This window comes from Tupaia chinensis, unplaced genomic scaffold, assembly GCF_000334495.1.
Source record: "Tupaia chinensis unplaced genomic scaffold, TupChi_1.0 Scaffold000332_1, whole genome shotgun sequence".
NCBI classification, from domain to species: domain Eukaryota; kingdom Metazoa; phylum Chordata; class Mammalia; order Scandentia; family Tupaiidae; genus Tupaia; species Tupaia belangeri.
Window position 1 is genome coordinate 147425 of NW_006159826.1, and position 10937 is coordinate 158361.

Here is a 10937-nt window from a genome sequence, read left to right on the forward strand (position 1 = left end):
TCATGGTGGACTCCTATAATCCTTTTTTTTTTAAAAAAAGAGATTTTTACTATGGGGCACTTGCTTGCCAGAGAAACAGAGGCAGAAAGAGAGACAGAAAGCAAGAAATCACTCCCCGGGGGGATGGCCACACCACAGTCCTTTCTCTTCCAATCTCCTCTTGGGATTTTGGGCACACATGCACATGCGCCGAGTATGAGTTTTAAGCCACCAGGTCCGGAACTTGAACTGCAGTTGGCCATGTGGGAGTCCAACACCTTAACCACTATGCCATCTGCTAACCCGGAAAAACATACTTTGAATAATGTCAGTCCTGTTACATTTACAGAGACTTGTTTTATGACCAAGGATTATTTCTCCTAGGGTTTTTGTTTGTTTGTTTGTTTTTTAAGAGAGATTTTTGGTATAAGGTGTGTGCACTCACCAGAGAGACACAGAGAGAGACAAAAAGCAAGAAATCACCCCTTAGGGGGTATGGCCATGCCACAATCCCTTCTCCATTTTCCTCTTGTGATTTTGGCCATACATGTACACATGCCCGGTGTGAGCTTTAAGTCACCGGGTCTGGGACTCAAACCGCGGTCGACTGTGGGAGTCCAGTGATGTAGACATTATACCATCTGCTGGTCCCTATAATCCATTTTTTTTAATAATTTTTTTTAATTTTATCATTATATATATATTTTTTAATTTGCTACAGGACACATGTGCTTACCAGAGAGAGAGAGAGACAGCCAACTGTCAGGTCTGGGACTTAAATTGCTGTCACCCATGCAGGAGTCCAGTGTCTTAACCACACGCCACCTGATGATGGCCCCTTGACTATAATCCATTTTGAGCTGATTTTTGTATATTGCAAGAGATAGAACTCTTCTGCATGTAGATATCTGACTTTTCCAACACCATTTATTAAAGAGACTGTTTTCCCTCAATTAATATTTTTGGAATCTTGGTCAAAAACCAGTTAGCTGTATGCACATGGATTTACTTCTGAGCTCTTTATTTTGTTCCTTTGGTCTGCGTGTCTGTTTTATACCAGTACCATGCAGTTTTACTTACTATAACTTTGTCATGTATTTTTCTATATTATTCATTTTAATTATTATTTATACATTTAATTACTATACATTATTTAGATTGTAAAGAGACTTTACCCAGCATGATATACACCTCAGTCAAGCCCAGCCAAGATTATACACATCCTCATCAACAAATAATAAACCATATCTGTGTCCCACAAATGTCTTACCTCTCTATTTTGTACTCCAAATTTCCTTTCCTACACTTTTCTCCTCCTACACTCTTTGTAATGTATCTTTAAGTCAAGAAATGTGATGCCTCCAGCTTTGTTCTTCTTTTCTCAGCAATGCTTTGGCTTTTTGGGGGTCTTTTGTGAGTCTACACAAATGTTGTGGTTATTTCCCTATTTGTGTAAAGAATGCCACTGATATTTTGATATTTTGCATTAACTCTGTAGATTGCTTTGGGTGGCATAGATATTTTGACAATATTAATTTTTCCAATCCATGAACATGGTGGGATATTGTTCCAACTTTTCTATCTGTGTGTGTTTGTCTTCTTTATGACATTTTCCTAAATAACCCACAGGCCAAAGAAGAAAACATTTTGAACTGGATAAAAATGAAAACAAGAAATGTCAAAAATTATAGAATGCAGCTAAAATATGATTAAAGGATATTTATGCTTTAAGCTCATATGTTAGCAAAGGAAGATTCCATGTCAATAGTATAAATCTCCACCTTGAGTAATTAGAGAAAAGAACACAAAATAAATGGAAAGTGAACAGAAGGATTGATCTAAAGCAGAATGGTTTTTTGGTTTTCATTTCATTTTTCTTTTTGTTTGGCTTTGTTGACCAGAGAGAGAGCAATAGAAAGAAACAGTGAGGGGGAAGTGAGAGATCACCCCCAGGGGGATGGCCATGCTGCAATCCCTTCTCCTCCACCCTCCTCCTGGGATCTTGGGCACGCACACACACGCACCCGGCGTGAGTTTCAAGCTTTCAGGTCCGGGGCTCAAACTGTGGTAGGACATGTGGGAGTCCAGTGCCTTAAACACCACACCACCTGCTGGCCCTGAATGAAAAAACTTTAAAATAGAAAATAGGAAAATGAGAATATTAAAAAAATTGAAAATATCAGGAAAAATGATAAATCTTCCACTAGACTGACGGGGGTGGGGGAGGGTACCAGAAGACACAGATTGCTAAGTCCAGGAATAAAAGTGAGAACATTGGTATAGATCCTTCAGAAACAAAAAGGATTATTTGAGAATATTATCACCAACTTTATATCAACAAATTAGATAACTCATGAAATAGACAAATTTATAAAAAGATACAAATTCTTGAAGCTGACTCTGGAAGATATAGAAAATCTCAGTAAAGATATAACCAGTAAAAATTGTATTAATAATGTAAAATCTCCCTACAGACAAAACCCTGGCCCAGGTGGCTTAACTAATAATTATATCAAATACTCTAGGGACCAGCAGATGGTGTAATGGTTATGTCTCCAGACTCCCACGTAATCAACCACGGTTTGCATCCCAGAGCCAGCAGCTTAAAACTCATGCTGGGCATGTGTGATACATGCCCAAAATCCCGAGAGAAGAACGGAGGAGAAGGGTCTGGTGTGGCCGTCCCCCTGGGGCGCGATTTCTTGCTTTCTGTCTCTCTGTCTCCCTGGTGAGCACACATGTCTTACATGAAAAATCTCTCTTTAAAAAATACTCTAGCAGAAATAACACCAATCCTTTACTCACCCTTCCAAGGACTAGAGGAGAGTTATGCCCACTTGTCTCACGAAGCCAGGATTTGATCCCCGAGCCACAAAAGTTATCACAAGGAAAAAACAAAAAAGACCACAGACCTCTATCCTTCATTAGCATAAACGCAAACTCCTTCACAGATGGACTCCTGTAAACTGGTCCTGCAACATACTGGATTAATCATCCAGTCTTACCCACAAGTCTCCCAGGAGTGAGAGACCATCTCCACAGGGAAGCCATCACACAGAGCGAGCTGCTGGTGCCGGGAGAGTACCCCTGTGAGGTTATCCCCACAGCCCTAGCCACATGCAGGCGGGGTCAGGGCTGTCTGCATAGTCGCTCTCCACCGAACACCCTAAGGGACACTGACCTGCCCAGGGTCCAGGACCCCTAGAGATTCCAGAATGTCCTCACCCCCTTGGAGGAGACGGGACCTCACACAGGGAAGGGACAGCCACAGGCACCACAGCTGGGCCAGAGTGTAGACAAGGCTTCTCTGCCTGGCGGGGCAGAGTCCAGGAGGCTGAGGAGCCCGCGTCCCTGCCCGGGCCACAGGGGGCGCTCCTGTTGCAGTTCCGACGTCGTGGGGCCCTGCCCCTCCTGTAAGGGGGATGAGGTCAACTGTTCTCCTCTTTGACCTCAGGCAGGCCCCTTCCCTCCCCTGGTCTCAGCCAGACTGAGTGGCCCAGACCCAAGTTTAGAAAAGTCAAAATTTAAAAACGAAACTCCCTGGGAAGGGTGGGGACTGGGTGTGCGATGGAGGGCCCTGGGAGCGCGCAGTCGGGCTGGCTCTGTGGCAAGGGCGAGGCTGTGCGGGGTCCCGGCTGCGCGCTGAATCTGCTGGGGCATGCTCCACGGAGGCCACAACCCCCGAGCAGAGGGGCTGGGGCAGCAGGTGGCCAGCGCCCATTTCCGGGAGGAGGCAGCAGGTCGCCAGGCCCAGCACTGATCCTGTGCCTGGCACACAGGTGCCTTCCCAAGCCTGCGGCTGGCTGAGGCCCTCGGAGAACACCAGCAGATCCTGGAGGCTTTTGGTGTTTCCTCTCTGGGAGTGAGGGAGGGCCGGTGGGCGTGGGCAGGGTAAGCGCTGCAGGCCTCGGGTCCTCCTCCGGGTGGGGTCCCTGAAGTGCAGCGGTAACCGCCAGCTTCCAAGACCAGGGCCGGCACCACACCTTGCAGCCTGGCAGGCGTGCGAGCCCCGTGGGCCCTCTCCACTGTCCCTCTGGTCTTGAGGCTGCAGCGCAGTGATGAGTCCTCAGGAAGGGACCTATCCGTGCCACAGTGTGGTGACAAGGCAGAGAGGGCTGCACAGGGAATTGCCACTCCCGGAGTGAGGTGGTCTTTCCCGTCACACTTGGGGTTCGTAGGGAGCGCCAGGATGGCATGCCTGCCTGGCGCCCACTCAGGGCCTTCCTGGGAAACACGTTTTACCGACTCGTGCCGGCAGGTGGGATCGCCTGGTCTGCGGTGCGGTGGGCCCTTCTACTGGGTCCCGGGGCTCCCTGCCAGGCCCCTCCCGTGCCTCATGCAGGGGCGTCTGGGGCCCAACAGAGCAGCACTTTCCAGACAGCACTGTTGGCTGAAGGCCCAGAGAGACGGGAGCCAGGGGCCCTGCCCAGCCAAGGACACAGCCCAGGTGCAGGGCGGGAGTACCCAGGTGAGAATGCAGCCCAGTGCAGGGAGCCAGGTGCCGTGGCCTGGAGTCAGACCCCCAGGTGAGTCACGGAGCTTTGATGGTGGCTCTGATGAGCTGTAACCTGTCCCCAGCGCCCGGGACTGGCTGAGTGAGGTGAGTGGGCCTGGCGTGCCTCAGCCCCTGGAGAGGATGCCGAGCCATGGGCAGGTCTGCTGTGGGTGCTCCTGGCTGCCCCTGGTCAGGCAGGTGGGGTTGGCCATGAGGGTGCAGGTGTGGTGTTCCCAGGGCCCAGGTGCGGTCTCCCACCACCACACGACACGTCACCACAGGCCCTGCCCACACTCCTCTGGACCTGGGCATGGCTGGCCTGAACGTGTCCCTCTGTTTCTTCTTTGCCACTGTTGCCCTCTGCGAGGTGGCCAGGAGGGCGTCCAAGGCCCTGCTCCCCGCGGGCGCCTACGACTGCTTTGCCCGGGAGGCACTGGGCATGGCCCAGCTCGGGGCCTGCTGCCTGGAGCTGAGGATGCTGGCGGAGCTTGGCCCCTGGGCCGGGGGCTTCGGGCCTGACCTGCCGCTGACCCTACTCTTCCTGCTCTTCCTGGTGCACGGGGCTACCTTCGACGGGGCCGCAGCCAACCCCGCTGTGTCCCTGCAGGAGTTCCTCCTGGCTGAGGCGTCCCTGCCCCACACGCTGCTGAAGCTGGCAGCCCAGGGGCTGGGCGTGCAGGCAGCCTGCACGCTGACGCAGCTCTGCTGGGCCTGGGAGCTCAGTGACCTGCACCTGCTGCAGAGCCTCCTGGCCCAGCACTGCAGCTCGGCCCTGCGCACCTCCGTGCCCCATGGCGCACTGCTGGAGGGCTCCTGTGCCTTCCTCTTCCACCTGGCCCTCCTCCGCCTCCGGCGCAGCCTCCCCATCTGCAGAGTGGCGGCTGTGGCTCTGCTGGTCACCCTCATGGCCTACACAGGTGAGACCCTGCATCTCTGTGCCCCGTTGGGGCCACTGTGCACACTCGTGCCTGTGGACACCCAGGAGCCCAGGACCCACACCAGGAGCTGGGCTGGCTGGTCCCGGGACCCTGGCTGGTGGATGCAGGACAGTGGGCTGCACACAAGGCAGTGGGGGAGCTCCCAGCCCCACCCAGGCTGTCCTCCTGGCTGAGTGGGGTGAGTGGGCATGGCGTGCCTCCCAAGGAGCGGGACGGGGGTCGGGGGCCAGGTCCACTCTGGGTTGAGACGTGGGGGGAGGGCATCCCTCATCCCTGCTGCTCCTGGCTGAGCACAGAGCTTCTCAGAAGCAAAGTGCTATGGACAGGGCGCCTAGCCCTGCTGGGAGTGGCCCGAGACCTCCCGCCATCAGCACAGGAGGTCTGCAAGGCTCCTCCCCCGCCAGGACTCCCTGGCTGCCTGTGCCCGCCAGCTCCAGGCTCCAGTTTACCTGGTCTCTGTGTTCCCCAAGGCCCAGACCCTGGTCCTGCCCCACCAGTAGCAGGGCCCCGGCCATGGGCCCCCCCCCGACAGCCCTCTCAATGGTGACTCCTCTGGCTGAATCCCTGAGGGCTCCGGCTCCCTCGGCCTCCTTCCCACCCCATCTCTGTCTTTCCGGTTCTCGCTGTCTCTTTTTATCTCTTTTTTTTTTTTTTTTTTTTTTTTTTTGAGAGATTTTCTCCATAGGGCGCATGCGCTCGCCAGACAGACAGAGAGAGACAGAGAGACAGAAAGCGAGAAATCACCCCCCAGGGTGGATGGTCACGCCACAATCCCTTCTCCTCCATTCTCCTCTCGGGATCTGGGCACGTACGCACATGCGCCCGGCGTGAGTTTAAGCCACTGGGTCCGGGACGCGAACCGCAGTTGACTACATGGGAGTCCAGCGACATAGCCATTACGCTAACTGCTGGTTCCCTCTTTCTATCTCTTTATGGCCTCTCTCCATCTCAGTCTCCCTATCTCGATATCTGATTTTTTCTGTTTCTCTCTACTTCTATCTTTCCTCTCTGTGTCATGCCCGGTCCCACCATTCCCTGAGTCTGATTGGCTGCCTAGGTGTGTCCATTAGAGCAGCAGGGCGGGGCTGAAGCCCAGGGCAAGTCCTGCATGGAGGGGGCTCATCGTGGGCACTGGAGACTCTGACTCAGTCTGGGAGGCAGCTGCGGGAGGGCCGCTGACAAGGATTGTCCATGCTCTGTCCACAGCTGGGCCCTTCACATCTGCCTTCTTCAACCCCACCCTGGCCACTGCAGTCACCTTCCACTGCTCCGGGCACACCTGGCTGGAATATGCCCAGGTGTACTGGCTAGGCCCTCTGACAGGTAAGGGCGGTGGGGTGGGGCCACTCGGGCCTGCAGGACCCCTGGCCCAGCCCTGGGAGTCCTGGAGGGCAGGGACAAGGCTGGCCCTGGGCAGCAGCTCAGGTTCTGGGACAGGGAAAGGACTCAGCACTGCTACACCCAGCTCTGCTGGCCAGCTGGCGGCCGGGGAGCCCCCGGGCGGCTGAAGCATGAGTCCTCCCCGGTGCTATGGGGTCCTGGGGAAGAGGCCAGGGGCAGGCACAGAGGGGACGGGTCTGGCACCAGGTACGGAGGCTGCAGGTGGGAAGGGAGGCCTGCGAGGCTGGCCAGGACAGGCAGGGCAGTGCCAGCAGTGGGCTCTCTGCACCCGGGGCTCCACAGCCTCCCAGCGCGTCTTCACCCGCTTCGCGAGGTGCTGGTCCTGGTGACCCTGGAGCTCAGGGGAGCAGGCTCTGCTTAGACCATAAGGGGATCTGTTCCCCCACAGGTCTGTGGGTGTGGAGGTGACCCAGCCCCATAGGCCTTGGCAAGCCCCCGACTCCCTGAAGCACGAGGAGACCCCCTCGCTCGCCCAGCCGTGGAGCCCTCCCTCCCAGAGACCAGCATCTCAGACCGGAGACAAGGGCTGCAGAGGGGCGCTGGGCGCAGGGGCCGCTCTCGGGGCCCTGCAGCTGCTTGTGGTTGGGGAGGCCCATCCTGACCAGGCAGCCCCTGACGCGGGGAGGCGCACAGCCCACTGGCAAAATCCCGGGAGGAGCTCCAGCAGGCACGCGAGGAGCCGCTCTCCTGCTCGGCTGACCCTCCCAACCCGGAGGGGCAGTGGGTTAGGGTCTCCACCTGGGGACACAGATTAGTGGGCTCCATCCTGCCCACCCCTACCCATCTCCCCCAGCCCCCTCCACACTCGCCACGTCCACAGACAGCCACCTAAGGGTGGCAGCCCCGGAAAGAAGGCCACGCAGGTTCCAGAGGTGGCTGGAGACACCCTGGCAGGGTCCCAGCCTGAGCGTGGGCCCTGGCTCATACCATCACCATGGGGAGGGTGCCCTGGGGAGAGGTGTGGCCCCCTGCAGGGCCCGAGGCCCCGCCCAGGAGAGGGTTAGGGTGCGCGAGGCCAGCTGGCTTGGTCACAGGTAAAGGGCTGCAGTGCGACCCTGTCTCTTGCAGGGATGGTCCTGGCTGTCCTGCTTTACCAGGGCCACCTTCCTCGCCTTTTCCAGAAGAACCTGCTCTATAGTCAGAAGAGCAAGTACCGAACCCCGAGAGGAAAGCCAGCCCCAGGTCCTGGGGATGCCCAAAGGCCTGGCAAGGCGGGCAGCGGCCGGGCGCCTGGGCGGGGTGGGCTGGGGTGGCAGTTGTGGAATGCCACCTGAGCCCCCGGCTCTGGGAGGTACCAGCTGCAGGACCCTGGGACTTCCTGGAGCAAGAAGGAACCCCTGCCCCACCCCAGAAACCGTTTTCAATAAACCACTCTTAAGACCTGCCTGTCTCCCTGGGCCTGAGGGAGGCTTCTGGAGGGAGGCAGGGGAGGCTTCTGGGGGGAGGCAGGGGAGAGGCCGCTCCGAATCGCCTTTTCTCCCACAGGTCTCTCTGCCACTTATTTACAGAATGGAGTGAAAGGTAAGACCTGGGGACAGAAGGAGGCCAGGGTGAGCGGGCCTGGGCCAAGCAGCGAGCACAGTGGCACCTGGACCTGCTGCATGCCCGCAGCCCAGGGGTCCCCAGCAAGTCCCGCAGCCTCTGCACAGGCAGCCCAGGAGGGGCACTCGGTTCCAGCAGAGCTTTTCCCGGGACGTCAGCACAGGGAAGAGAATGCCTGGCTGCCCTGAGGCTCCCAGGGAGCGTTGGCACTCAAGGGCTAGATTCTGCTCTGGACACTCCCGGAACTTTATTTCAGGGCCGTCGCGAGCTCTGAAATAAAGCTAAGGTAATGATCACCGCATCCGATGGAGAGGAACGCGATTTTCCTAGGAACTGTGGATGGATGATTAACGTGGAAGGTCATTTTAAGAGATTTCTTCCTCGCAATTGAAGATAGAGTGGTAGAAATCACAAATAGATGTTTCCAGCGATGTGCGAATCACGAATCCCTTTTCAGCCTCTTACAGGATTCAACGAATCGCAAGGACCGTTGGAGGGAAACTAAAATCACACTGCAAGCTAGCATGTTTTTAATTTTTAAAAATGTTTATCTTTTATTCTCATGTTAGCATTTAATGTTACACTCAGTCTTGCACCTAACGGGGTTGTGTGACGAGGTCGATATTGGAAGAACCATCCACTCGGGCCGGCTCTGTGGCTTTGTGGTTAGGTGAGCCAGATCCCACGCAGCCAACTGCAGTTCAAGTCCTGGCCCCAGTGGCTTGAAAAACCCACCGTGCTTGTGTGCACACAGGCCGCCATCCTGACAGGAGGGAGAGAGAGGGTGGCTGTGGGACCACGGCCTGTTGAGGGGTGCTTTCTCCCGCTCTCTCAGTGAGCACGCACACATGTGGCAATTTAAAAAGAAAGAAAGAAGGACCAGCAGTTGGCATAATGGCTACATCGCTGGACTCCCACGTAATCGACCATGGTTCGAGTCCTGGACCCACTGGCTTAAACTCACGCCGGGCGTGTGTGCGTGCGTGCCCAAGATCCCGAGAGGAGAACGGAGGAGAAGGGATTGTGGCGTGGCCATCCCCCTAGGGGGTGATTTCTTGCTTTCTATCTCTCTCTCTCTCTTTTTATTTTATTTTATTTTATTTTATTTTTTTAGAGGTTTTTGCTATAGGGCGCGTGTACTCCCCATACAGAGAGAGACAGAGAGATAGAAAGCAAGAAATCATCCCCCCTGGGGATGCCAGGGGGGATGCCACACCGCAATCCCTTCTCCTCCATTATCCTCTCGGGATCTTGGGCGAGAAATGTTCTGGACGAGACCATCAGAATATGACCAGGGTCATTAGATGGACATGACCTTGGGTGACTGGATTGTTTTAGGTAGAATGTCCTGAAACTTGTTATGTGCAAGATGCTTCAATCGTTGTAACGCGCCCTATAGCAAAAACCTCTCCAAAAAAAAGGAAAAGGATCAGGCACCCTAGAGTATGACGGTGCACGACACGGGCGGCCGTTGGCGGTGCAGTCCGTGTTGCCGCAGTCTGCAGGGCAGGTGAGCGTCGCGCCCGCAGAAGAGCCTCTCAGAATAAAATCATTGGAAAGGGCTTGCCGAGAGTGACTGCGGTTGCTTTCACTGAGATTAAGGAAGAGGGAACTTGCTGAAACACCAGCTTTGGTGGACAGCGAGTGAGTTTGCAGAAGCAGGAGTGGGAAGCCCTGCAGGCCGGGGTGTGCTAGCCAGTGAGGGGTCATGGGCCCGGCTACACGATGTCCCCAGCAGTCTGCCGCAGCCGACCCCTCCTGAGCCCGGACGCCTGCTCCGGCTGGCCACCAATAAAACAGAGAAATGCAAGCTTCCTACTCGACCATCCTAATGGTGCCCTTTCTTGCTTTCTCTTTTTATTAAGAAAGATTTTTGCTATAGGGCGTGTGCGCTCACCAAAGGTACAGAGACAGAAGAAAACGAGAAGTCACCCCCAGGAGGTTGGTCGCAGCATGGTCCCCTCTCCTCCAACCTCCTCTGGGGATTTTGGGCACGCATGCACCCGTGCCCGACGTGAGTTTTTAAAGTCACTCAGTCCAGGACTTGAACTGCAGTCATCTATGTGGGAGTCCAGCGACGTAACCCTTCTGCCATCTGCTGGTCCCATCCTGCTCTCCAACAAGGCCTGCATTTTCACTGTGCACTGGCCCAGGCACGTGGAGCCACCCCTGCCAGGCTCTGCTCCTGGGTGGCCCCCATCCCACTGGGCCTTCTGGGGGAGCTGGCACAGGTAGCCATGCTGGGCAAACCACAGCTTGGGTGTGGCCAAGTTCTGACAGGTACACTGGGCAGCCAGGTTTAGGCCAGGCTTCAGCTCATAGCCCAGGATGGGTGCCACGCCGTGCTGGAGGGGGGCAGCTGGGCAGCGAGGCTGCAGGACAGTGTGTGCCAGCTGTGTCTGCGGCCACCACAGTGCAGCCACGTCCCTGCAGGTCTGTGGCCCCCAGGTGCCCAGTTGTAACCACAGGGTGCAGGTGAAGTGTGCAGAGGGTGCCCAGCTGAGCTACTGCGGGCACCCGGCACACGGTGTCAGTCTCCAGCAGCCTGTGGGCCAAGGCTGCGTGCTGGGCAGCAGGAAAGG

General features: G+C 55.7%; 1 protein-coding gene across 4 annotated transcripts; it reads left to right on the forward strand.

Annotated features, from left to right (window-relative positions):
* Window positions 1-4689: 4689 nt before the first annotated feature.
* On the forward strand, window positions 4690-9042 carry LOC102501961 (aquaporin-12). 4 transcript variants are annotated; one of them, XM_027773211.1, is made up of 5 exons: window positions 4722-5391; window positions 6619-6735; window positions 7882-7995; window positions 8299-8334; window positions 8612-9037. In XM_027773211.1, the coding sequence occupies exons 1-5, from the start codon at window positions 4785-4787 to the stop codon at window positions 8632-8634; spliced, it is 897 nt and encodes a 298-aa protein (XP_027629012.1). In that variant the 5' UTR covers window positions 4722-4784; the 3' UTR covers window positions 8635-9037. The 4 variants fall into 4 exon arrangements, with proteins under 4 accessions (XP_027629011.1, XP_027629012.1, XP_027629013.1 ...); XM_027773210.1 differs by having other exon boundaries at window positions 4690-5391; window positions 8299-9042; XM_027773212.1 differs by lacking the exons at window positions 7882-7995; window positions 8299-8334; window positions 8612-9037 and adding an exon at window positions 7202-7875 and having other exon boundaries at window positions 4723-5391.
* The last annotated feature ends 1895 nt before the right edge of the window (window positions 9043-10937 follow it).

Coding starts and splice junctions, on each gene's coding strand:
- LOC102501961 (XM_027773210.1), top strand. CDS start 4,785: ATGGCTGGCCTGAACGTGTCCCTCTGTTTCTTCTTTGCCACTGTTGCC. Junction 6,736..7,881: donor CTGGCTAGGCCCTCTGACAG/GTAAGGGCGGTG, acceptor TGTCTCTTGCAG/GGATGGTCCTGGCTGTCCTG. Junction 7,996..8,298: donor GAGAGGAAAGCCAGCCCCAG/GTCCTGGGGATG, acceptor TTTCTCCCACAG/GTCTCTCTGCCACTTATTTA.